The following is a 27,295-nucleotide window of genomic DNA, read 5'->3' on the forward strand; positions in this document are numbered from 1 at the left end:
GAGGATGAAACTGTTCTTCTAGAATAAGTCCTCTGTGAGTTTTTAGTGCAGCCCAAACTCTCAGCATTCATCTTACAATTTTATCTTTGAGTCCCAGAGAGATGACCTTGAGTGCATGAGAGACCGAGTTTGCCTTACTCTATAAAATTACACATCCTGGCTGTTGTAGAAGATACTCTCACGCTTTTAAGACTCGAGTATCTTTCTCTCTAAAGGTCTACAACTCTGGGGCCTCGGTTTAGCTCTTTGCTCAGCCCCGCTCACCGGCACTGTGCTGTGTCCCCTGGGGCTGGGAGCCCAGCTCTGCAGCTCCCTTGGGCTGGCACCATGTCCCTTGTGCTGCCAGCAAGCGGGGACACTGCTCCTCTGCTTCAGAAAGGCCAGTGGTGCTTGCTTCTCAGTCATTGTATTAAAACAAACACTAAGTAGAATTTTTCTATAAAAATAGATCTCACTTCCTTAGGAATTTGCTTCAGTGGGGACTGTGAGATATTCTCTCTCTAATGATTTATATTACAAAAATAGCTCTGTCCTGTGTCTGCAAACAGTTAGAAATGGGAGCTTGGAAAAGAAATCTAGCAGCTATACAGCTTGAATAAACCAATCGTAAACAAAATGGATTATAAAAGCAACTGTAAAACTGAACTTCCTTTAAATACAGCATTCTCTCCTCGGAAGTCTGAAAATACCCCGGGCTTTTTTCATACTCCGTATCCAAGCGTTTTTGGCCTAAACGCAGGGAGCGAGTTCCAAGCAGAAGAGCCTGGCAGCGCTTTGCCTTCTCAATGGGACGCTTGCACTGCCGTGGCTGCACCGAGGCAGCAGGCCGGCCAGGCCGTGACGGGCCTGTCCTTACTGCGCAATCAGGTGGGTGAAAGAAAGTGGCCTTAAATTCATATTTACACTTGTGACTTAGCAGTTATGTTTCCCTTCAGCACTGCTGGCTGGCACACTTGGTTCGGGCCTAGTGACTACTGCAGGAGCCAAAAGCCACCGAGGGCCGCGCTCTGAGGGGACCAGGCTGCGGTCAGCACGTTGTGACCGAACGCAACTTAACCCAGTGGTGACGGGTTTCTTTTGAGCCAGAGATTGTATCCGAGGGCTTCATAAAATAATATGTGGTGCCTGCTTCCTCAGAGGCTGCGTGCCCTTTGGCTGTGTTTTTTTTATCAGTGTTTACTATAGAAATAGCTTGAGGAGATTATGCTGCGTCATTCGGTTCCCTGCCAGAATGTATGTTAAAGACACACTAGAAAATGTGAGTGCAAGACAGTAGCTGTAACTTCTGTGGCATGAGCTAGGACATTGTAAATTATGTGAGGCAAGGAAGATTTGAGGATTTTAGATCAAATTTACCCACTTTGTCTGGAGACTTAAGAAAAGTGAAAAATGTGCTTTTACCGGTATTGCCAATTAGGGAGCTGCCAGGTGGCTGGTTAATAACCCAGCTGTGCCGCAGAAGATGCAGAATCAGCAGAGGCCGTTAGTGGGGGAAGGCAGAGGAGTGCTTTGAGGGCACAGCAGCAGGCCAGGAAGAGCACAAGCTGCAAGAGATGTGACAGGAGAAAGATCCTGGGGCAGGTAGTGCCAAGCCAGAAGGGGCTAAGAGCTTAGGAACATCGCACAAAAGGAGGAGGGGAGTGTGATGAAATACAAATAAAAGTTTAGTCTCGCAGTCAGTGGACTTTAACGGGGCAGGCAGGTCCAGTCTCTGCTGGGACACAGCTGGGGGCAGAGGTAGGTGAGCAGAGCTTGCCGCTTTCTACTTTGGCAGCTGGAGCAGATCTGCTTTTCAGAGCCTGGCTTGCACTCCCCAGTAGAGGTACTTGCCCGCTTTTTTTCCCTGCTGTGTGCCACTTCACTGCTTGATGTCTGCATCAATCCCTGCCATGCCACGAGCAGTGCTCTCTGTCTCTGCTGGGTGCAGGTCGCAGAGGACAGTCCTGCAGCTGGTGGTCCAGAGCTTTTGGAATGAAATCTCATGGACTTGCCTGATCAGGGTACAAACACCAAGGCAGAAAAAAGGCCTCAAAAACCACAGAGGGAAGCTGCGCTTCCATGAAACCAACAAGGAGACAAACGTGTTGCTAAAGGAGGCTCTGGAAGAGTGAATCTCAGAAGCCTTTAGAGGGATGATGCTGTGGGGGAACAAAGCTAATCCTGCAATCAAAGGAGCATCTAGAGTGTGGGCTGCCAACAGCAGCGGGGAAGCACCAGCTACCATGGCTTGCCATTTATAAAAACTTCTGGAGATAAGGGTCTTATTTTTAGGCAGAGTGGTAGCTGGCTATTCCAGCAGGCTCAAGCAATGACGATAAGGACCTGGCATATGAACAGCAGAGTAAGACATCTCATCTTATCTTGCACCGCCACTTTTCTCCTCACTTTCCCTGTTGCAGCAGAAAGCGGTGCCAATTGCTTTAGGAGGATTCAAATGAAAATCCTTAGAAGTAGCCCTCAGACTTCTTTCCTTTCCTTCCTTTCTCTGCTTTTTCCAAGTGATGCTCTTCTCTGTTAACTTAGAGGCATGAAGTAGCTGAAAGTCTTTGACTAGTGCTGGCAGGACACATGCAGACATGGCTCTCTGAATGCTGCTAGTCCTGATTTTGGTTTGCCTGAGAAGCTGCTGAACTCATTTCCTATGCTGGAGGTAGATTTTGCTACTTGCTTGGCTGGTTGTAGTGATTCAAGTGCATCCTCTGGATGTAGCTGATGCTATTCCCATTGTGTATTAATACAAGTAAGAAGAGAAATCTATCATAAAAAAAATAGTTTGTGAACACGGTGTTAATTACATTGTTTTCTGTGTTGAAATCTTGCATTTGTAAGCCTCACCATCTGCATTGCAGCCACTGCATGTGGGAAGCATGGAATGTGTCTTATCAGACACAGAGTGTGCACAGCAAAGGACATCCAAAGGTTATGTTGTCATCATGTCAAATGGGTCTGTTTATTCTGAATGCTGTAGAGGCAGAGCTTAATCAGAGCATCAGCCATATGCAGATTTGAAATTAGATTTTACAATAACCACCTGTCTGCTGTTCTGAATCCATCAGATTCTTTGGGTTAGAGCAGTGTTTGCCTATTGAATATATTTGCTGAGAGAATGTAATCTAAAAGCCTTCATGCAACAGCGTAAAAGGCACCTAAATGCATGTATATGTATGAGCGTGCAGTGGAGGCACATCTATCTTGAAGCTTTGTACTCCAGTCTGCTACTAAAGCACGTGAATTCATTCCCCATAACAATCAATAGCATTAGTGAAACCTCATGTAAACTTCATTCTTTTGCTCTCCTTTTTGGGTTCATGCTTTTACATGTGAGCCAAAGGGCCCATTGCCTCAGGACGAAGAAGAGCACTGATCCTGTGGACATACCAGGTACACCACAGCGAGCTCCGGTTTGTGAGGGAGGATGGCCACGGCATCGGGTCTTCCTCTCTCCTTTACGTTGTCAAAGGAGTAAGTACAAACGTGTGTGTGTTTGTACAGTGAAGCGTGTCATAGTTTTTGTGACTCACAGCATTATGGCTTTAAAGAGTCAAAAAAAAATCTGTCTTGAAAGTTTAAACCTCTCTCTACTACATTGTAACATGAAAAAAAATCCATGTGTTCACTTATTGCAAGCTGCATTAAGGCGGTGGTGAGTCAAGATGAAAAGAGCAGTGATATTCAAAGTAAAGACTGACATTTTAAACACTGGCACTTGGAAAGAGGCTGTGGAATGACAAAGAATCCAAGAGCGCAAATTGACAAACAGCTTGTACCACGGTTTAATCATACGCTCAAAACTGCCTGAAACAAAGTATTACAGTTTTTGTCTTGCTTATCTCCACTGTGGTAGTTCTTCTACAGCAGTAGCTGCTCTCCCTGGGGAAAAAGAGAATTTATGTCCTTAACTGGGAGTAAGGCCCTTCCCACCCTTCCCACGGAAGTCAATGGGAGTTTTTCATTGAATTCAGTGAGAGCTTAAACGGGCCGTTAAATGAGATCAGTGGGGTGAGAGCCTTCCAAGTCCCCCAGACCAGCTCGCTGCCACAAGGAGCAGTAGCAACTCGTGTTTTTAGGCTGGTCAGCGTTCCGAACTGCAATTCATCGGAGCATTGGGCAGCAGGGACGTGGCTCCCAAATGCTTGGCCAGGCTGGGCTGCAAACCTCTGGCCTCGCTGCATCTGTGCTTTGCTCAGAGTGGCATGCTCGAGGCTGGCCACCAAAGTCCCCTTCGCCTTTCATCAGTGCTGCACAAACCAGGCCCTTTCCGCATCCCACGGTGAACATGTTGGGCACAAGAGGGATTTTCTTCTCCTCTCAACGCACACCTTTGCTCAAGGAAGGAAAGCAGGAAATTGCATTGCAATTTCTCATGCAAGGCGCCCGTAGTTCTGGTCCTCTCCAAAGCTTGGGGCCAGGATCTGTCAGAAAATCTCCATCTGGGAGGCCGTTTCCCATTGAAGGTATGTCTTTGTGTGCTGGCAGCAGGATGGCTACGAGCCCCTGCCTGGTGGGCAGTCCTACATCTCCCCAAGGAGCGGCACATGGACATGGGAACTCTACTCCAACAGCACAAGCATTGGCTTTGTGCAGGGTTTTGCAGAAACCCGCGGGCTGGGGAGGTGCCAGCCACAGAATTTCCTCTGAGGCTGTGGGCAGGAGCCTTCGTTTAGGGCGGCATGTAGGGAAGCTGTAATTTGTGTGCTGCCAAGGCGGTGCTCAAGAGGAACAGCCCCAAATCTCCACCTTTCCTGAGATTTCGTTTTGGGGAGACTGACCTCAAAATGGGCCACTTGCCTAACTGAGCTCCCTTTAAATGCTACCCAGGCCCAGCCACCCACTCGGTGGGGTTTGCCCGAGAGGTCCCATCGCTGGGCTGCATCCCCTGCCCCCACCTCAGCCCGGGGACTGACCCCTCAGCAGGTGGGCACGAAGCCAAGCAGCGATGCTCAGCAGGGACCGTGGGCACCTTCCTCCAGCTCCTCCTCACCCGGGGAGACGCGAGCGTACGTGCTATAACTCCGTGCACTTAACCTCCTGCAACAACCGCGTCCCTGTCACAGCTCAGGTGCGTTTAGGGCATCTCCTCTTACCGTCAGCTCTTCGGGGGAAGGCACAGGCGCAACAACCGCCTTACCCAACGCGGCCACGCCAGCTCCACACTTACATCCCTGGGCTTCTCCCGAGCGTCCCCCCGGGGTCCGAGGAGGGCTTCCCAGCCCTGAATTTCCACGCCGGGCCCTCTGGAGGTCAGTGTTTGCCCGTGCTGCGGCGGACCTGTTGCACCCGCGGGCAGCGCCGAGCCGTGCCGAGCCGTGCCGGGTGGCCGCCCGCCGGCTCCCCCCACCCCCGGAGCACGAAGCCCCCTCGCGTTTTCCCGACGAGCCGGGGATGGGGGGGCCTCGGTGGCGGCTCTCCCCGCCCTGACGGCGCCCCCCGGCCCCGCGGTGCCTTCGTGGCCGCCCCCTCCCCGCCCGGGGCGGTGCCGTGCCGTGCCGTGCCGTGCCGGGGGGCGCAGCGCGGCGCAGCGGAGCCCCGCGGAAGATGGCGTACATCCAGGTGGGTGCGGAGCGAAGGTGCTGAGGGGCAGAACCCGGCCTGGAGGGGGTCTGGGAGGGGGCAAGGGGGGGGGGGGTGGCCGTGCGCTGTAGGCGCCGTCTGCGGGGCTGGGGCGCTGCGCGCTTGGTGCGCGCAACTTTGGGGGAACTTCTGGGGGCTCCGGGCAAGGAGGGCAGGGGGCTGGCAGCGAGACCCCGGCTTTCCGAGGTGCTCCGGACGTCGCAGACAGCCCCGCTCTGTCCGTCGGTAGGAGCGGGCTGGCTCCGGGTGCGGGAGAGCCCCCCCCAAGGACTGGGTGCCTTGAGCCAAAGGGGGCTGCAGAAGCCCGCAGGCAGCCCGGGGGGTGGCGGTGCCTTTGGGAGCCCCCCCTGCCTGGGCATGGCCCGGTAGAGGCTGGGGAAGAGGGGGGGAAACGAGCGCCCCCGGCTGCGGCCAGCCCGAGCCCCCCATAAGGCTGGGCTGAATTGGGGCGGTTTTTGTAAAATCCGGAGGGATTTTGTCCCTCCAGCCCTGCGGTTTCCAGCCGCTTGTTTTTCAGTCTCTGTAGCTCCGGAGGCTGCACCCCCAATTTTAAGATGAGCAGAGCGTTTGCAGCTGGAAGAGATGTCCGGGTGCTGGAGCTCTGCTAGAGCCCCCCACTGCCCCCTGCCATCCGTGGCCGTTCCCCTCCTGCCATCCCCCTGTGGAGCAGGGGTCTCGGGGAGCGCCCCAGTGGCACCCCCGGGGCTGGTGCTGGCGGTGGTCACCCCCTTGTCCCCAGGCTGTGGCGCTGGGGTGGTGGGGCTGGGGGCACCCTGTTGTCCCCACGCTGCTGTGCTGGGTGTCGCAGGAGGGGCACAAAATGGCCATCACTGATGGAGACCCCATCCCAGCATCACTGGGGGACACTGCCGTGTGCCTCGACCCTGCTCTGAGTGCTGACTTGGAGCAGATTTCCCTCCCGTGGGTGCTGCCGGGGGTGCTGGCCCCGTGCTGCCGTCTTTCACATCCTTCTGCAAGCCTCTGCCCTTCCCCAGCGCCCACCTCCCGCTCCGCGCTATTCAGGTGGATGCATGCAGCTGCTCCTGTTTGCTTTCCTTTCATGGGTCCCTGCCCTTATACCCTGTATGGCACCGCTGACTTGTTTGCCCGTTTGCGCTGTAATGCCTAGCTCTTGTTATTTCTGCCCTCCCCTTTCCTGGCAGAGATTTCGGGGTGGTCACAGAGTCACTGTTACGGTGCCTGTGGCACTCGTGCTCCGTGGCTTGGTGGCACACGCGTGCGTTCTCCCATAACTGGTGGCTGGTGGTGGCCGCCAGCATGGCTGTGTGACACCAGCCTGCCCTGAGTCCCCAAGGGCCGCTCGGAAATGCCACCTCTTTTGCTACGGCGTTTGATTGCGTGGCAGGAATCCAGCAGGTTCATTTTACAGCAATTTAAATATTCTTGTTGCAGCTTTGCTAAACCACCGCCGCTTTGGCTGCGGCACCTTGGCTGCAAGTTCGCATTAATAAGGACTGATGAGCCCTTTAAACCGTTCAGGATTTCCTTAACCAGTTGGTCCACGGGTATCTAATCGCTCTTGTCACATTGCACTGCTGCATTTTCAGTCTCTAATTTTTGTTGCAAACAAGTGGCAGCCTTCGTGCCAAGTGCTGGTTTTGGAGAAGTTTGGAAGGGAGGCTTGTGCTGGAGGGCAGCCCGCGGAAGTGATCTTGGATCTGAACTCAACTTAGGCATCCTGGCTTCTTCATATAAGCCGGCTCTTGTCCATATTGTCCCTGAGCATAGTTTTGTACACATGGAAGGGTAGGGAAGAGGGGTTTTGGTTTTGCTTCTTTTTTTTTTTTAGGGCTTCCCCTTTACAGAAGGACAGCCAGGACAATTAAGAAACTCTTAGTCATTAGCAAGAGAGAAAGGTAGGAAAAGCATTTCATCAGGCACGTGGAATGCTGCTAAATCTCTGTTTATAACTGAAGCACGGTGGGTATAACGTTGCAAGGATGGCTTCGTGATTAAAACACTGGCTCGCGATAATTTCTTCCTTTGCTGTAGATTTTCTCTGTGCCTTCGGGGAAGTGGCTGCAGTGCAAGTGTTCAAGCTGGAGTGCGCGACGCAGGCTTTGAGCACTTGACTTCGGGTCTTCTCTCCTCCGAGTCAAGTCGGAGGGTGAGGCTGAAGAAGCCCGGCTACCTCGAGTGATGTGTGCACAACGGAGAGGTGCTCCTAGAAACGCTGCCTCTAACGAGCTGCCCTTGAAGCTCTGTTGATAAGGGCAGGATCTGGACGAAAGCCTTTTCCACCGCGGCGTGTAACTGGAGCGTTTGGATGCGGTTCGCTGTTGGCTGCAATTAGAGACAGGTTATTAGGAAAAAGCAAAGTGGTCGCACATGATAGCTCTTTAGCAAGGGAGCAATGAGCAGGATTTTCGTGCTTCAGGATGGATTTGGGAGTTTCGCTCCTCGGGAAGCAGAGGGAGCTTAGCGGGACAGGGCTGGAAGCAGTAGAAGCCGGTGCCTGCCCTGGAGACCTTGCCTCCGCCGAACGTTGACCGTCCTGCCAGAAATTAAAGCCCGTCCCAGTCTGGGGCACGAACATGGCAGAACATTTGAAGTTATTTGAGCATTGCTAACCTGTTTTTGTCTCTTTCATTTTGTTCCCCTTTGCTTCATCATGGATGTCTAAAAGGACAGTTGGAACCAATAAATGAGGTGAGTTAATCTGATGATTCACTCTCTGCTCTGTCTCCTCGCTCCATCCTGAGGGGATTGTCTCGTATTTTCTGACTCTTTACTGATGTCCTAGATATAAGTAATGCACCACATTCTGGGCTGGTAATTTTTAATTTATTTTATTTTTTTTGCAAGGCTCAGATATTGTTTATGGAAAAACTGTTTTACTGCAGCTTGAGAGATGTTCCTGTGGAGCCTTCTCTGCAGACCTGCATTCCCAAGAGAAATCACACCCTTAGTGTGGTGTGATAGCGCCCTTGTACCAAGTACTTTTGGGGGATATCTGTGGAGAAATGCTCATGCGCTTTATTTGTTCAGCTTCTAATGAACTTTCCAAGTTCCCATGCAGTTGTAAAGTGATTCCACTCTGGATGGGGACATGCTGTGCCCTCGCAGCTGTGTGTCCCCCAGGACCACAGAGCGATGCCCTTCATTGGCAGTGTCCTGGTGCTGCTCAGTAAGGCCTCTTACTGCAGAATCGGAGCTGGGATGGGTGGGAAATGGCCTCAGTTTGGGCTTTCTGCTCCGCTTGAAGCAAGCAGAGCTTTGGAGCAGGAGGAAGGCTGCGGGGATGGTGTGGGCATGGTGCAGCATCTGTCCTCCCTCCGATGGGGCGTGTGATGGGTTTGTGAAAGCAGAGGAGCACTGCTACAGGAAATGCTACTGGTGCCGCCATGGAAACCTCACAAATGAAATACTTTTTTAGGATAAGTAACTTAAAAAAAAATCATTGTAGGTTCTTCATTAAGTTAATCGTCCTAGCAGAGGGGAGGCACGCGGACAGTTTGCTTTTGCTAATCCATTTTGGCAGTGAATTTGTTGGGCTGTAATGCTGTATGCGAATGGATCATATGAATATTACATGCTGATGTATCTACAGGGATGGAATGTATTCATGTTGCTATGTTAAGCTTTTCAAATTAAATAGACTCTTGCAGAATTAAGTTGGGGCTTTCACTTACCTTCTGGTTTAAATTCCTTTTGTTATACATTTGCCGATCTATTAGTTTGTTGATGTGTGTGGTAGAATAAGCATGATTCCACTCCAGCACGTTGTTACGCCATAGTGTTTTGCAAATCACCCTTTTGCCAACCTATGTAATAATACGTCACTACCAGAGGGAAAGTACCTGCCGTGAATGCTTATTTTCCTGCCTTGTTATGGCATCCCTGAAGTTGGATTAGTAACTGCACAGCACTTGTCTGTTGATATAGAGGGAATAAATATAGTTCTTTATAAATAAATATGTGCTGTTGCAGAAACACAAACATAAATACAGCTGAATGTTATTTCTCAGTAGCTATTGATGGGTTGTAATCTTGTACTTTGGTTTCCAATGGCTTCAGGGTCTGCTCGCTAGAATCTCGGATCTCTTGCTGTGCCGGTGGACTTGTAGAAATTGTTGTCAGAAGTGTTTCGACTGTAGCTGTTGTCAAACAAATGAAGATGAAGTTGAAATCCTGGGACCTTTTCCTGCTCAGACTCCAGCCTGGCTGTAAGTTTAGATGCACAATCTCACAGCTCTAACCGAAGGGTAGGGCTGTTCAGCTGCGGTGGGAAAGTTGATATGAAATGGCGAGAGGACTTTCAGAGTTCAGAGGATGCCATATCCTAAGGAAGGGTCTCCTGCTGAGGGTGGAAATGTAGGCTACTCAATGGCAAGGTAAAAACCAGCAGTCCCATTAGCTCAAATAATAACGGGAATCTGTAAAACACTTTCTGCTAGGTAAAACAGAAGTTAGCTTGTAAGTTAGCATAGCAAGCTAATTGTTGGGTTGGCATCTAAAGATGCTTTTCTTCCAAAGTCCTACTTCCTCTGCACATGGACCAGCCCTTTGGAGCACTTTAGCTTAGTTGAAATGCTGATGAGGTTGTTTCAGAAAATTTTCTTATTCTGGCATTAAGGTGGTTATAACCTAGGAAGATGAAAGGAATACCTCATATGAGTTCTAAGGGGAAATCCATCGACAGGTTCAATTAGCAAGACCTGATCTCTTACGTCACCTTAGTGCTTTTCAAGATTTCCTCTTGAATCAGTAAAGAATGAGAGTGACAACACCGGGCTTTACCTGGTGCTTTGGCTGGTGCTTTTGCATACCTAATATACAGAAAGGCAGTGATGTCTTTCCCATTTTACTCCCTCTCCTTGGGGAATCACAGAGGTGGCTGTGGAGGCTTTAGCGAAACCAGGAAGAAAATAGAGGTCTCCTGTATTTTAATGCTGGCTCTGTCTGCTGGGCTGGGCTGTCTTCTGCGAGGGCAGATGACTTGATGGAGATGGCTAAACCTCACTGTGTCCAGAAACTGGGGCACTGGAGTTGCCCAATTAGCACACCACACGATGCTGAGATGTTGTGCCTGGGCGCTAAGGCACTCAGTTAATTTCATCCACCCTGTTAGGTCTGGAAGGTCCGTGTGCTGTGGCTGCACGAAATAAGTTGTTTCATGTTTAAATCACAGTCTTGTCTCTATACCTTCTTGAATCATGGTAGAATAGGATGGTAATTAATACTGAAGCAATAAAAATAGAAATGCTCGAGATGTGTTAGAGTGGTTTTTAAATTTGGAGCAGCATATTTAAGAGTCTGATATATGCCCAGAAATGGATTCACCTGCAATTAGTGGGAAATGGAAGCAAAATCAATGCTAAATAGGAAAGCATTTGGGCACAAGAGAACACAGCGATGAGGTAGCAGTATTGGACGTAGAAAGATTGCTGCAGAAACTATTACATACCTGGGAACAAGCAGCCAGGCTTGGTGCGAGAGGGTGCTTCAGAGCTGCTCCGCTCTGCTGGGGAGCAGAAGGGACACGACGGGCAGGTGGGGGGTGTCTGGCCCCCTGGGTTTGGGCTGCCGGCTCCTTCTGTCTGCCTCTAGGGCACTGTCAGCGTGGAGGCTCTGCTCCTCTTGTGGCCTTAAAACTCAGGTGTGTGGTGACTTTGTGGATGAGCTGGACTTTGCCACAGGCTGAAAACACGGTGACCTTTGGACTCACAAAATGCTGTCTCCATCCTGTATTGTTTTCTCCCATTCCTGCTCCATCTGAAAGCCTTGGTGGTTAGTTTCTTGCAGTGACCAAAAGCAGAAGGCAGCACACTTAGGAAAAAAAGCCCAGTTCTTCAACCACGTCATGCTTCATGCTGCACTTACTGATGGACCTAGGACCCCCCAGCCTGGGTCACATCCCAGGGCTGTGTCTCCAGTGTCACATCTCTCTTTCCTTCCAGCTTCAGGCAGCCTGGTACAATTAGGGTCTCTCTGCTGTGCTGTAGCATTGAGAGAAGGCAAGTTCCCAAAGCCAGTGCTTGGGAAGGGCAGGCAGGAGCCAAGTAATTGTGCTTGGAGTGGAGGCATGGATGCTGTCATGCCTTAGGATGACTGAATCACCATCTCCCCTGGTACTACTGTAAATCTCATGATCTCTAAGTGTGGCTGTTGACACATGTTGTTGTAGGGCTCTGCTTGCTGAAGAAGGCTGCTGGCTCCTGCTCCTCAGCAGGGATGGACCCAGGGGAGTGCCAGGAAGGATGGCGATGCTTTAAGCTTCTGGGCTGACCTTGCTGGAAAGCGGTGAGGCAGCCCCAAATGACTGGGGTGAGGAGGTGAGGAAGGAGCCGAAGAGATGCAACTGAGAGGAAAAGGAGAGAGGAGGAACTGTAGGGAAGCAAGGGTTTGGAAAATGAAGAGGAAAGGAGAGTAAAAGGCAGGAGACAGAAGTGATGTATTTTGTTTGTGGATCAATAGGAGGGCTGCACTGTTTGTGCGTGTGGATTTAAGGTGGAAATGATGCTGCGCAGCCTCGGCTGGCGTGCAGCTCACAAGTTGAAGGTTTTTACTTTCATTTTGTTAATCTTACACTTTCCAATCTCCTTATGCATTTTTGGGGGTAGGAGACAATGTCTGGGGTTAGATGTGTGAGCAGAGCAGGGGCTTGGAACTGGTCTCAGAATAACATGTTTAATGGGTGTGTTTTTAAAGTGCTCAGACATCTGTATATGCTAATTGATACACACTTTTTTTTTTTTTTAAAAAAAAGGCTTTTAGATTCAATGGAAACCTCTCAAGTGGAAGATGGATTTGATAACACTATTCTGCATTTATACATGCACTGAATTTGGGAGCAAATCAATTTATTGTATTCGCTGCTCACAGCCTGCAAGTGTTTTAAAACCAGATCTAGGCTTTCTGCCGCGATCTTTCATTGTTGCCACTTCTTCATGCACCCAGGATGCTGATACATGGAGAGTGCAGTTTGATCCTTCCCTACCTCCCCACTCGGTCCCCAGGGAAGAACTGATTTTATGGTCTTCATTTGCCTACTTAGCAAACACCTGAATGCCTGTGCTTGATAGCCTGTCCTTTGTGTTTTGCCAGAGGTTTTCCCTTTGGCAGCTGTGAGACACCTGATGTCCTGGAAATTCAGGAGGGGACTCTAAAGCTGCAAGCTGAAGCCTTTCCTCCTGGGAGGCTGTTGATTTTTCTCACTTCCTGAATTTTTTATAGTAGCCTCCAGTAGCAACTTAATAAATAAATAAATAAATAAAGTCTTACTGAATTGAGGCTAATTGTATTGACCTGAATGCATGGTAGCTGCTGCTGCTTGTTTCACAATGAGTGCTTGCATCCCAGTCCTTGCAAAAATGGGCTGGGAAGGAGGGTGTATGTCGGCACTGCCTGTTATGGAGTATTCTCCCTAAAAACCCAAAGATAAATGCTGCACACTCTGTGAGATTAAATTGAAATCAGAACGCGACTCCTCTTCCCAAAGGCTCTGATTAAACAGAAACAGAGCTGCTTTAACCAGAGCCAAAGTTTATTTGAGGAAAAATTATTGTGGCTCAGTAGCAATTTCCTTACTAAAGGTCATCTGTACGTTATTAACTCACTATTACGTTTACCCGTTGTAGAACATCTTTAATGCCTCTCTTCCTGATTCCCTTTTCACCCTGCCTTCTCCTCATTTTGTGCATTTGCTTCTCAAACACAAAGATGTCCAAATGCTACATATGATTGTGCAGACCTGCATTTAGGCATGAAAAAGCTGTTTGTGTTCCTAGTGCTGATTGTATGTCAAACTGCATGGTGTGGATTGCCTTTAATGGGCTGCCGGATTGTGCAAATACTGCATGCCCTTTTTAATATAGGGTTTTGTTTTGATTCCTAGATTTGATTTGATGTGATTTATTTTTTGATGTGGATGAGTTGAATGAGTCTGGGTTGGTGAGTATTTGCATGTACGCTAGATCCTGCTGGGAATTTTGTGAATTTGGAAAAGAAATTCTAGTTTAAGTCTATTTTATATTCAGGGGCCCTTTTCTATGAGTTTCCAACTTTTTTTTTCCAGAACATTTTTATTGCTGTAGTTCAGTCATTGATTGCTAGAGCGAATGATTCAACATACTTCATTTATACCCAGCCTGGCCATGAACATAGGATGAGTGAATCAGGAGCAAGGCTCAAGCGGTATTCCCCTTGCTTCGCTCATTTCACGCTGATGCTTTCCTCGTGATCTGCTGCTATTTTTCTGAGTACTCTGTCTCATGGATTAGTTTAGCATGATGGTTTACATGTCTCATACCATTGCTTGATTTCATTTCCACCTGCAGATTTCTAGCAGTGGCTCGCCTCAGAAGGTGCAGCTGGGTTACTGCTGGCTCTTGCTCTTCTTCCAGCCAAAGCTGGGAGGCCCTGGCCCGTGGCGCAAACCACAGCAGCTGTGAGAAGTTGAGATTTTTAACTGAACTGCTGTTATAGATGAAAACTAAGCTGAGATGGGAATTGTATGCAGGCTTCTTTATGATCCAAGTCTCCTACTGAGTCTTCTCAAGGATGCTACAGCTCTCACTAACATTTACTTTGTTAGTGAGATCCTGCTGACTTCCCTCTGTCCCTTTCCTCCCTCACCAAGACCCCTGGGCAGCAAAATTCCTGTCTTTTGGGAGTCACCTCTGGTTTATGGAACCAGTTATTTAAAAAAATGTCAATAGATAGCTGTTAATTAATCCTACTTATTGAGTTTTGAAACCTTGGTGTTGTATTGCAAAGTAATATTTTACTCAGAGAGGGATTCAGGTGTCTGAGCATGGTGGCTCCCATGCTAGTTATTTCCTGGTGATGGCCATGCTTCCAAAGGGTAGCTGTAGATTTACAGCAATCAGCTCATGTTATGAGGGCTTTATTTTTTCTTTTTTATTTTCCTCAAAGATGAATTCAGTATTGCTGATTGAGGTCCAAGTCACACGTGCCTCTGTAGCCTGTGTCACGCACTGGTGCTGATATGCTCTTGTTTGAAAGGCAAGCAGAAAGATAAAGCATCTCCCCTTTACATAGGCATGTAGTCAGTTGCTCAGCCTTTTGCTTGCCAAATAGATGTGAAGGAGATACCCTGCGGCATCCAGGGATGTGCACACAAGATTAGACACAGAATATCTGAATACGTTTTTATTCTGTATATAGTCCTTTTACTGGGCTGAATCACCTAAAGGTCTCTTGTTATAACAGGATAAGCAGCCAAAATGAGGACAAAGATGGAGACTCTGATAATACAATCAGTGAACTGCCTCCCACTCTTCAGGATGTTTCCCCTGACAGAAGGCGGTCATCTTCAGATGCATCACGGTCCACTTACAGCCTCACCAGGCGGATTTCAAGTAAGGTCGTCCTTCCAACATTAATGTAATTCTTGTGGAAAAAAAAAAAAAATCAGAGTGTATTGCCTGCTCTTTCGTCTCTTAGACAGGGAATCAAGTAGAGCTGAAGGTACATTGATTAAAATCTTATCCTGCTCTACAGGAGCACAGTGGAAGGGGCCAGTCCTGTTTTTCTTGCTGAAACGTGTGTGTGATGAAAAAATGGACAAGGTGAAAAATTTGTAGTTGAGGTTGCGCTGCAGCATAACTAAGGGTACTGTTAGTTGTTCGCAAATGTAATGGTGAAAAGTCCCACTTAGCAATGTTTGCTGTGCGAGGCATTGCACGGATACAGAGTAGCTGAACTCAAAGAACAACAATGTGACTTGGGCCTGTAATGAACTGAGTTTCTAATAATCATTTTTGTGCATTTTTCTCATTTAGGTTTAGAGTCGAGGAGGCCAAGTTCTCCATTAATTGACATTAAACCTATTGAGTTTGGAATAATAGGAGCCAAGAAAGAAATAGTTCAGCCAACTATCCTGCGGAAAACCTATAGCCCGGATGACTATTTTAGAAAATTTGAACCAAGACTGTACTCTCTTGACTCAAACAGCGATGATATGGACTCCTTGACAGATGAGGAAATCTTATCGAAGTACCAGCTGGGCATGCTGCACTTTAGCACTCAGTATGACCTGTTGCATAATTACCTAATAGTGCGAGTCATTGAGGCTAAGGACCTGCCTCCCCCGATTTCATACGATGGCTCAAGGCAAGATATGGCTCATTCCAACCCCTACGTGAAGATCTGCCTGCTTCCAGACCAGAAGAACTCCAAGCAGACCGGAGTTAAGCGCAAAACTCAGAACCCAGTGTTTGAAGAGAGGTACACATTTGAAATCCCATTTTTAGAAGCCCAGAGAAGAACTCTGCTTTTAACCGTAGTGGATTTTGACAAATTCTCACGCCATTGTGTTATTGGCAAAGTGTCAATGCCCTTGAGTGATGTAGACCTTGTGAAAGGCGGTCACTGGTGGAAAGCCCTTGTTCCTAGTTCTCAGGTAACAGAATTTATCAGATTATTGCCACGTTTTTTCTCACTTTCTTTTTTTTTGTGTGTGTGTAGTTCCTTTGCTTGTTGGCAGTTGATACTATTTCTGATTAGTCATCGTCATCTTGTTAATACAGCATCTGCTGGGCTGAAATAACGTTGGGCCTGTAGCTGGCCTTGTAGCTGTTCTACGGTGAGGTAGAGGAGCTGCCTTCTTTTATATTCAGAGGAGGTGGAATGACAGAAGATCTATGTCAACTCTAATGAGAACATATCAAAACTGCTTTGGAAATCTGCACCTTGTGGAAGATCTTTCTCGTCACTGCAGTGACCTGCATCTCTTCCCAGAGACTGCAGTGACACTGTCCCAGCTGGGTCACTCCTGTGGTTGTACACATGGAGAACCACTGGCACCAGTTCAGTAATGATCTGATGCAAAGAAGGTATATGGAAGACAAATCTATCCCAGAGCAAAAAATTGCAAGATAATTTTATTTGTGTCATGTCCCTGAAGGAAATTAAACTTGCCATAGATTATATCTGATGTACGTGGCCTGCTGCAGGTTTGGGTCTGCAGTTTTCTCTGGGTGGGATGGGAGAAGGTTGCAGAGGGTCCTCTCAGGATAGGGCCCCCGGCAGTGCCACCTCCTCTGCAGCAAGGGAAGGAGTTCTGAGATCTGAGCTTTGCAGCCAGGACCTGCCCTTAGCTACCAGATTTGCTTTTAGCACCATCACCTGCAGTGACCAATTTAAAAGCCAAGCCAAGAGCCAGGCATGGGTGTCCTACCTGTTTGTGCTAAGGATGGGAGTATCGCTGAAGGCTGGTCTAACATGGTTGCCCCTGTTTGTGTGTCACCAGCTCTGGGAGTGCATTTTCTAGGCCTTAGAGCCTTCGCTGAATCAAAAACCCCATGTGAACACTGACAGTTCACAGTTCCTTTGATTTTTGTGTGTCTACGAAAGGATGTCATAGCCAGAAGTGTTGGATGAGATGAAGGACAAATCAATGACCTTGCCTCTGTTTTATAGTGAGTCTGAGAGCATGATTTGAAATGGGAATTGTCATCAGGTGCTGGTGGGAAGAAAAGCAAGCCAGGCAGCATTTGTGTGCAGTCGGTGAGGTCTCTGCCCGGCTCTGGGCGCGCAGCGACTGGAGAGAGCTTTGTGCTTCCTCAGAGCTCAGGGAGAAGAGAAACAAGACCCTGATAACTGGAGGAGAGCTGGCTGGATTTGCTAGAGTAGAAACAGTGGCATTATGGGATTTGCCAGGACATTTTTTCATGCAAAAAGGAAAGATGTGAAAATTGAGTGCAAGTGAAAACCGTGGGCTCCCTGGTGTCTGTGCTGGGGTCTGCTTTGCATGATGGTTGGAGAGGCAGGGGCAAATGTGCATAAGGAAAATAAACAAGAACAGATATTCTTGGGCTCCCCTCACCACCTTTTTTCCCAAATGTTTATTCATGAATGCACGTGATTTTATTTTTCTTTTTGGTACTAGTGGCTCATCATGGGCTCAGTATTGATGTATCTGAGAACAGAGTTCTCTTTGCATCCCTCTTATCCTCCCGTGACTCATGCCATGCGGCCTTGCTATTTATTTTTTTCTTTGCCTTTGCATGACAAACCTGTCTCTGCATTTTGCATCTCTTTATTAGTAACCTGGAGTCACTGCACAGCTAATGCCTACCCTGGTTCGCCAAGACCATCTCAGCCTTCACGTGCCTGGCCTGGAGCCAGCTCTTCCTCCGGCCTCTCCAAAGTTTCAGTGAAAGCTGCTGCTGCTTTCAGCAGTGCTGTCTGCTCCAGCAGGATTTCAGCTAAATTATTTATGCAGGAATTGGCATTTTGATTTTTGTAAAATTAAGGAGAAAATGAAAACTCCCTGTGAATGGACAGGCTTAACCTTACAAGACTTTTCCCATAAGATAGAAAGCAGATAAAGTCAAATCTTAATTTAACCAAAAAGTCCTTTGCACCTTGGTTGGATAAGTGCCTTGTTTTGTGGCTTTAGTTAAGTGTTTTCTCATATTTCCTTGTTCTTTCTGGCTGGGCGCTAGCTAACTGGCAGAATGCAAAGAGAATAGCCGTGCTTGTACTAGGACATCCAGGCAGGATGTTTTATATCATTTTTCCATGTTTTGTCACTGATAAGGTTTTAAAGCTCATTGACTAGGGTTCATTTTCTGCTTGTGCAGATTAAAGATAAAAGCATTGATCAAAGGGTTAAAATAAATCCTGGAAGCAGTAAAACAATAAAGCTTATTACTTTGAAAATCTGCATTTTAATGCCTTTCAATAACAGTAATGCTTAGGCTAGAAATTTGTAATTTTTGTTTGCCAATTGAAAGATTCTGCCTTTGACATGATAGATTTGACATGTTGACTTTTTTTCTTTTTAATACTTCTCTTTCTTTTTTTTTTTTTGCTTGGTTAGTTGTGGGGCAGCCTTTATTCACTTCTTGTTGACTGAACCTGGGGCTGCCCAAGTGCATTTTGTGTAGTGAGATCAGGATAGACTGGGACAGAGCAACCCACCGCCGCTGGTATTTTCTTTTACAGAAGGTATTGTGGGCTTCCTGAGAGCCAGACAGAGCCGCAGTGGTGCCACCCTGGTGATTAGGTGATGAAAACTTTCCGGGCTGGGCTGGCTTGCCCGGGGCGGCGAGGCTGAGCAGCAGCTGGCAGCAGCTCCACCACCAGTGATGGAGCCCGTGTTGAAGAAAGCTCTGCAACAGGTGCTTGTAAAACCAGCCACAGAGGGAGAGAAAGACAGACAGGCATAGATGAGAAATGTAGAGATGGAAGACAGAAAATATGTGGTGTTTTTTTTGTTTGTTTGTTTTTTAGCTGGTATTTATAGACAGAAGCGTGTTGAGATGGAGGGAAGTGAATGCAGGCGGCAGGAGCTGAGGAGAAGGGGTTTTGATTCATACCAATGGGGTGGGACGGGATGGGGTTTGCAGAAGAGCAGGGAAAGCAGCTTAAATGGGCTCAGCTAAGATACCCATCTGCTTTGCTGCCTGGAAACCATTGCCAAGGTACATGCTGATAGGGCGGGTGCTGAGCCCTGATCCCACACTCACCATGAGCCCCATCAAGCCCAGAGGTGGGGTTGTGTCTCAGCACAGGACCACAAATGGGGTGCCAGCAGAGTTTTGGGGCACGCGGTGTTGGTGGGACAGGTGGCTGTCTCCCAAACTGAGCCATGGTCCAGCTCCTGCAGCAGCAACTCCATCGGCTGCACTGGGGTTGGACCAGGATAACCACCTGCAAGCCACACGATGGTGTGTGCAGCTCTCGGGTGGGCACAGGCACGGTGTGTTTGGTAGCAGAACGTCTCCATTACCCCCTCACAGAGCTGCTCGTTAACAGACAGCCTAAAAATTACCTTGGGTCTAGCCAGTCAGATGAACCGGACTGCTCATCATACCAGGATACAGACAGTTGTTATATCAGGAGCATATTGTGTCACCAGAGAAGCTGAATATGGGCGAGCAGCATGCTGTCCTCCTGAGGAATCAGCACAAGGAGATACTCAATGCTAAACATCAGGTGAAAGACTGTGCCTGTACAGAAGCACTTTTGGTGGTTTGGGAAGTGTGTGCAGCATTTGGTGGGATTGTGTCCAACACGGAGGCACAGGTGAGCTGCTGCCCAGTATATGATCAGGGCCAGCGAATACGCAGAAGGTCTGACTCCTTGTAGGAAATGTCAGTTTAGGTACTGCCAAATTCGTTATCCCTAGTAGTTCTGGATGACTTTTTTTTCTAGTATAATTAGAGTGTTTCTAAAGTGCAGTAGCTGCTCACGGAGGAGCACTGAGTCCAGTCCCCATAGGAACGCTCTGCGCTCCTTAAATATCCCCTTAAATGTGTGTGGCTTTGCTTAATTACCATGAATGAAGTTGGCAGCCCTTGCCGTGGCTGTGCTCAGATTCACACATTTCTCTGTTAAGATTAATTCCAAAACACATGTTCAGGACCCCAAGTTTTATTGACATATGATTCATTTCTCTTTTGGCAGATTTGAGTAGGCAGGAATAAACGTTTTAGACCAGCAGTAATGAGAGCTTGGAGATCATTCTGCAAAAGAAAAAAACTTGCGTGGTTGTAGTTGGGGAAAATAGCACAAAAATTCCTTCTCCCCTCAAATTAAGCCATTTATATAATAGAGGGGATAAGTATTGGACTTGCTTTTTTAACTTCATACTATGAGAGCAGTAGAGTGACAGTCTTTTAAGGAGCTGTCATCTTTGTCCATTCAAAACAGCATGTGCTGCACAAATAGCTCTCCTGTGGCAGGGCTCTACAGTTTTTGATTCCCATCTCAGGGATAAGCCTACGGCAAGCATTGTTCTGTTGTTCTTACCATGCCTTGCTTGGGAAGGAAAAGCAAGAAGGGAATCTGAAATTCAGGTAATGATTCACTTTGGGGCAGTTCTTTTGCACATTACCTTGAATTGTGGCGTGCAGGCGGGCGGCCCTGGCACGCTGCTTGGAGCCCAGCAGTTGTGCCTGCACCACGTTTTTTCTTGGCACTGACACTCCCGGGCTTGCCCACTGCAGTCTGAGAAGGAGCCATCCTTGGGGAACATGCTATGCTTTGCGTTTGGTAGCACAGGGTATTATTAAAAAAACATGCCAGCACACATCTCTCATACAGGCGTAGGACAGATGGAAAGGTGTCCGGAGACTTTGTTCAGAGAGCCTTGGCGCAGTGTTTGGTTCAACCTCGTGTGTGTCGGCATGGAAGGGAGCTCTGTGCTGGTAAAACAGAGTTGCAGGAAATTAAATATGGAAGTGAGCATTGTCAGGGCTTTTTCCTTTTTTTTTTTTTTAAAGATGTCCAGAAGCTTAGCAGCTGCTTAATTAAAGGGGTGATGCAGAATCACTGCTGATGAACGTGGCTTGGATATGTATATCTACTTGCTCATTAATGGGATGCTGAAATCCAGCCGGTGGTTTGCCCGTGCCTGGCTGGAGGCAGGGTCTGGGGAGCTGCCACCACCCATGGGTGCCTGGTGCTGCGGGACGGTGGCGGTGGCCGTGGTGCAGCCTCAGCAGCAGCACAGCCGGCTCCGAGGTCTTCGCGCTCCCTTCCCAGCTGGCCTTGTCTCCTGACAACATTTCAGCTCTTAACCTGTGGTTGGTTGTAGTGTTTTGGCCTATGGCATTCTGCCGTTTTTCTTTGCATCTTTTCTCTATTTTAGGTCCATTCCAGATTTTTTTTTTTTGGTTGGTTGGTTTCCCCCCTTTTTGAGTCTTTAAAGCCCCAGCACTGGGAAGTTTTTCTTCCTGAACATTTTCTCTTTTTGCCCTCATCTGTCTCTTCTGCTTCCAGCTGTCACCTCAGTCACCTCCTCCCTTCACCCGTGTGTCAGTCACTCCTTGCCCTTTTTGCAGAGGACCGCGATGCTGCGGGGATTATTTTGTTGAGGCGGAGCCCAGAGGAGGTGCTGGTGCTCCCCGCAGGAAACCTTGCATCTTGTGCCCGGAGGCTTTTTCATGAGAGAGGCAAATCAGAGATACCTCCTCTTGCAGTTGCTGGTGGGAACAGGTGGCAGGTGGCCGTTCTGCTCCTGTTTCAGATTCCCAGATGGATCCTTGCTTTATGGCTGAAGCGTCAGGGCTGTTTGACTCGTACAGCCCAGGGATCCGGATCAGAAACAGTCCTTCCTCTAGGGACGGGTCCCTGGCCCTGTGGGCAGTTCCCCTCGCACTGCCTCCCCATGTGAGGTGAAAATGAGAAGCTGCTTCTCCTCGCTGGTGTCATTATAGAGGATGCTGATGGGTCTGGCAGAGCTGGGGGAACTGCTCCAGCCGCAGCATTGCTGCAGGTGCCACGCAGAGAGCAAACGCCTGCGAACCTCCCTTACCCCGAGGTCTGTGTCTACAGAAGCAGGACTTGTGCCACGGCTCCTCTAAACGCGCCGTTCGTGAGCTGCTTTTGTCCTGTTGCCAGAAAGCTCAAAAGTATCAGAGAACCTCGAGATGGGCAGTATCTCCTGGGAGGGTGGGTGGGAATAAATGGTTTCCTCATGGCCATGTGAATTTGCAAAGACTTTAGAAAGGATTTTGTGACTCTCTTCATTATGTATCTGCTCAGCCTGTTACACAGGTAACATTCTTCTCCATTGGTGTGTGTGTATATATTTATCTGTCTATATATGTATATATGTGTGTGTATATATTTCAGGTTCTGGTCCTTAATAGCCCAGCCTTCCAGAAATAATTGCTGTGTGTCACGGGATGCTGTAGAGAGCCTGTTAGAGCAAACTGTTCTAAGCCATCAGTTTTCTGCTGTGCCTGGAGGTATCATCACAGATAACCTTGAGGAGGAAAATCAATCTGAAACTTCATTAGGAGCGTTGCATAGATGTCTGTGCTGATGTAATGTGCTCTGGTTCCCGTCGGGAACTGGGGAGAGTTTTTAGCTGCAGGATTTTGCTGGTGTTGTAGCAGTACGAAATGAACAGCTGGGGGGGGGGGCTGCGAGTAAGGAATTGCCCTGATCCAAACAAGATGTGCAAGTGGCATTAATTAAAAACTCTTTTTCCCTTGGGACAGCCTTGTTGTGTTTCAGAGAGGACAGAAGAGGGAAAAAAAATATATCTTTTGTGTGTTTGGTTCAACCCAAGTAGTAAAGGTAGAAGGTTCTGGATCAAGGCGAGCCCAAGGCTGGCTGTGAAATAGGCTGTGGAGGGAAACAGCCAGGAGTGAAATGTAAATGAGAGCTTCAGGAGAGTCTCAGACATCTAGGCTTGTGTCACTTAGGCACCTAATCAAACAGGAAATTGCTTTCCCAGGGTCATCTGGGATCTCAGCACAAATCAGCACGTCATCAGCATAATAATGGTAACTCAACCATGCCTTTGCGCAGCCGTGCCTGAGGGGCACCTCTGCACATTGTGTTCTGTGAACATCTTGTGTTCACATAGGCAAAACCAGCAGCGTTTCAGTTTTCCGATGCAAAGACGGAGGAAAAGGAAAATTCAGACACTTCCCCCCCTGCCATGACCAATGTGCCGGTGACACGTCTTGTGCTTAAGCTCGCATCCCTCTCTTCTGCGCTCAGCCGATACATGGGTGTGAGATTTGGGGAGGCTTCGGTGTGCCACAGAACAACAGCCGTGCTGCTGTGCCTGGAGTCTCCCCAGGAAAACATGCCTTGACGTTATTCTTGCTGATAAAAATACCTATGAACAGCATGGTGGCCACGGGGGTCAGTGGTTACGGCTGCGCAGTGTGGGTGCCCAAGCTCAGCAGGTCCGTGTGCTGGAGGAGCACCCTGGCCAGCCCTGCGGGCCCCACCAGCCACATGAGACCTCTACATCCATGCATCCATCCCTGAGCTGGGTCTCCTGCCCGTCCTGTAATGAGAAGGGTCCTTTTTGTCCATCGTACGGTGAACTCCAGAAGCTCCCCAGTTATCTCTGTTCTGCCTGCTGAGCACCGAGTCCTTTAAGCAGCTCCTCTGCCTACATCCCCATTTCCCCGTCCAACACAAAGTGTGCCATCAGCGTGCCTTAGTGAGGCTGTCACGTCAGCAAGGGCACACCTGGTGTGAGCTTGCTGGGGAAAGAGCGGGGAGCAAAAACGTGAGGAGGTGCACCTCCTTGTGCCTAGGGCTTCTTGGAGCACCCAGCTGGGTCCTTGCCTGTTGCTTAACAACGACGGCAAATGACAAGTGACCAAAGAACAGGGGAAGGCTGCTGAGTGTGGTTGGGCATCACAGGGTGGAGGTGCTCCTCCGATGTTCTGGGGAGAAACGCATGGTAGCTACCAACCACAGATGTTTTCTTGTGCGCTTGGTGTCCCCCTGGCCACTGTGGCAGGATTTGAGACATGTTTCCTAGATCATTGCAGCTAAAGTAGAAATAATGTGTTTATAGGATCAGAGGCAGTTCACTGCTTGAGTTAAGTGCTTTTAAAGGTCTGAGTCACTCATACTGTAAGCTATTCGGGGAGCTGGGTTTCCTTCTGAAAGCACCTTTTGTTATCACCAGGAACACTTTTGTTGTTCCGCCTTGCCATGGGGCTGCTTTGTTTTTGAGCACACTCATCCTGCCGTGGTCTTTCTGGGCTGGCTTGTACCTTACTTCCCCTAAGATAATTAGCAAAAATCTGGACACAGTTGAAAAGCAGCAAGAGACAGAAGGCACTACTGGGATTTGGGAATTTAAGCCTGAGCTGAGACTCATTAAAGCCAGTTGTAGTCTTCTGACTTTGTTGGATCACACTTACAAAATATAGCGTTTTATATCTCTCCTCACTCAAATATATGCCCAAACCGTCAAAAAGGTTCTTGCAGAGCTGCCGATATCCCTGGTAGATTGGGTCCTGCTGAAAATCAGGGATTTAGCTTTACCTTTCCCCAGCAAGGTCTCATGTTGGGCAGCACCATGGTGCTTACATTGCAGGAGCTCTTTGAATAAACTTGGCTTGGCTTCAAGGGAACCTAGCCTGATTTTTGTGGGTGTAAAAAATGGAGCAATTTTGCTCCCATTGGTGCAGACCCTTGGGGGAGACCTGCGTGTCCCTGCTGAGCCTCCCCTCGCCTCCCAGGGAGACCCCTTCCTGCAGCCTCTCCTTTGGCCGAGGAGCCTCTTAATTCCTGCACGTCTTGGTTAAGGTCCACAGGTTCCACCATGGGTGGGTCCAGAAGTAATTACCCCAAATTTTAACGTGGATCTCCAGCACTCTAAGTTTGAGGTGATCTGAAAAGTCCTACCTTCCTGCCCAGTGTCAGCCTGCCTCCTGGCTGTGTCAGGAACTTGATATTTACAGGCTAAACTGTTTGACTGTCTCTTCCCAGCTGGTAATAGCATCACTAATTAGTTTCCTAATTTGTGCTGTCTATATGTACCTGAATTTCTAGGAATTAAAGTCTGCGTAGAGCCCAGCACAGCAGTGAATGCGAGCAGAAAACAAGCCTGGATGCATTAAAAACGTTGTTGGTGTTATAAAAAAATGAGCTGAGGTTGAGGGATATCTTAGGCGGACCCTGTTTGTGTGCTGTGGGTGCTGAGTGCTTCGTTACCATGCTGGTAATAGATTTTACAAGCCAGGTGTGAACTTTGAGATTAGCCCTTGTGGTTTGTTAGCCAGGAGGGGGGAAGGAGAAGTCATCCTGAGTGACAGCATCGGGGTGGCTTTGTGCTGCCCATGGGCTCCTGGCCAGGTCTGCTACCATGGTCCTGCTTGGGGTCACCATTCTCAGTGATAAATGTGTCAGAGGTTTTGGGGGAAGATCAAAGCAAAGATGATAGAATTGGTCATGTAAATTACCTTGCGTGTGATGCTGTCCTAGATTCCTAGATCCTTACCTTGTGCTACAGGTGGGCACAATGGTTTGTTTAGGTGTGGCTTGACCTTCCAAGGGTTGTGAGCACTGGGTATGTGTTGGGTCAGGTGCTGGGAAATGTATTTCTGATTGAAATAATTGAAAATACCATATTTTGAAGAGAACTGTGATGTGGGGCTTCATGAAGGCTGATGGAAGCAAGTTGCCTTCCAGGAAAAGCACAAGTACTGCAGCAGCAGCAGAACAGTTTGCAGCACATGGTGGATAGGAGTCCATGTGCTGTGTAATCACATCCTGCCACGTAATGCGACCCAAGAGATGCTGTGACGAAAAGAGTTAAGGTTAAGAAATCAGATGCTTTTTATGGCATGGGAGAGAGGCTGTAGGAAAGGTGCAGAGGTGCCATCAGGATGGCTAGTTGGGGGTTGATGCTGCTGGCGTGGCTTTGGGGCAGTTAAGTGTGTGAATAGGGCACGTGGTTTTGGCTTAGGATCAGGCAGCCTGTTGGCATATTTTCCATTGAAGGCAAATAAATAAATAAATAAATAAAAATAGATTGTATTGCATCGGAGGTGCAGGGCTCCCTCAGCCTGCCACCTGCTCCTGCATGCCGAGCGCATCCTGCTGCCTTTGCCGGGAGTAGTCAACGGGAACAGAGGAGACAAAATGCCTGGGGGAGAACTTTTAATATGATTACCTGACGTCAGATTTAGTGCTGGGCTTGTTAGGCGAGGAGCCGAATGGCCGGCGGGCAGCAGGAGCTGCTGGTGTGCTGCCTTCCTGCCAGGCAGCGGGTGCAGCCCCGTGCCACGCTGAGGACCTGGGTGCCTGGAGAGAATTTGGGTGCGCTCGTGTTCGCAGCTCTGCCTGGGGTGGGCACCGGGTGTGCTGACCCATCTGCTGATGAATTTGGTTCTTTGGGCCAGCTCAGGTTGTTGCTGTGTCTCAGAGCTTTTTTTTCTTTATTGCCTAGCCAGTCACTTTGTGATTTCTGTAATCTAATATTTGGGGCACCGTTAAAGATATTTAAGCCTTTTGCTATGATTGCAGTACCGCAGCAGCTCCTCTTCTCCTGTGAGCGGGCGGTGGCGGTCACGTCTTGGCTGGGCTTTGACTTACACTGCCATCAGGGATGCAGAGCTAGTGCTGGGCTCCTGCATGGACCCGGGACAACTTTGAAGGAGCGGTGACCTGCCAGGGCAGGTGGGTGTGCTCTGCACCTCCAGCATTGCTTCCGTGTGCTTATTTTGCATCCGAGAACAGCAGCGTCTCTGAGCCACATTGTGCTAAGGGGAAGAGGTTGTTCTGTGCTGCCATGTCTGAGGAGCAGCGCTTTCAGTTCTCCATATTTATTTATTTATTTATTTTAATTACTGTTTTTAAGCACCATTAAGTGAAAGGAAAAGAAATAACGCCTGAACAGCTATATTCAAGTGAAGCGATGGCTGTGATATAGCCTGACAAGAAGCAAGGGCAGGGTTAAGCTGGGCATGCAGCAGTGCATCCTGCTGTGGTCTCTGCATAGGACAGAGCCAGGTACCAAGGGGATGTCTCTGGATTTCTTCATGTGCCCCAGGGATGCATTAATCATCTCCTGCCTGAACCATACCTGAAGCTCCCAGGTGGCTGGTGGTGGTCCATGGGGGCTGGGGAGGGAGGAGAAGGCCTTCTCCAATGGGGTCCATGTTGTGTGCATTAATCAGGAGGTGAGGCTGATGGAACTACAGGTAGTTCCACCTGGAACTACTCAAAATGAAGGGGAGTAGAAATTACTGACCCTGTATTCATTCCTCCATATAGGTCCTCTTTGCAGTGTCTTCTGAAAAGCTGATGAGTGGTCAGAGGTTTAAGGAACAGATCTTTGTCTGGGGATAGTATTGTTTCTTGTTTCTGCTCAGCACAAGATACCACCAGATGGTTCTTGGTTGCAGCTTAGAGTGTGACTAAAATTTGTTTTTCAGGCACTCAGGCAAATGGGTTTTATTTAATTTATCTTCCTGCTCTTTTCTTCCCCTCCAAGCTTTGTTCTGAATTTCCACATTGC

General features: G+C 48.5%; 1 protein-coding gene across 7 annotated transcripts in view; it reads left to right on the forward strand.

Annotated features, from left to right (window-relative positions):
• Nucleotides 1-3,866: 3,866 nt before the first annotated feature.
• SYT17 (synaptotagmin 17) overlaps nucleotides 3,867-27,295 on the forward strand; it is a 47,826-nt gene continuing 24,397 nt past the window's right edge. For 2 of the 7 annotated variants that reach the window (XM_066977910.1, XM_066977911.1), the window contains exons 1-3: nucleotides 3,867-5,550; nucleotides 14,767-14,915; nucleotides 15,339-15,958. In XM_066977910.1, coding sequence (XP_066834011.1) covers nucleotides 4,937-5,550; nucleotides 14,767-14,915; nucleotides 15,339-15,958 — 1,383 coding nt within the window. In that variant the 5' untranslated portion in view covers nucleotides 3,867-4,936. Of the gene's footprint in view, nucleotides 5,551-7,584; nucleotides 8,242-9,609; nucleotides 9,759-13,456; nucleotides 13,486-14,766; nucleotides 14,916-15,338; nucleotides 15,959-27,295 lie in introns of those variants that run through there. The other 5 variants (XM_048060682.2, XM_066977913.1, XM_048060694.2 and 2 more) reach the window with 5 other exon arrangements.

The sequence above is a fragment of the Anser cygnoides genome, chromosome 15 (assembly GCF_040182565.1).
Source record: "Anser cygnoides isolate HZ-2024a breed goose chromosome 15, Taihu_goose_T2T_genome, whole genome shotgun sequence".
Taxonomy (NCBI): domain Eukaryota; kingdom Metazoa; phylum Chordata; class Aves; order Anseriformes; family Anatidae; genus Anser; species Anser cygnoides.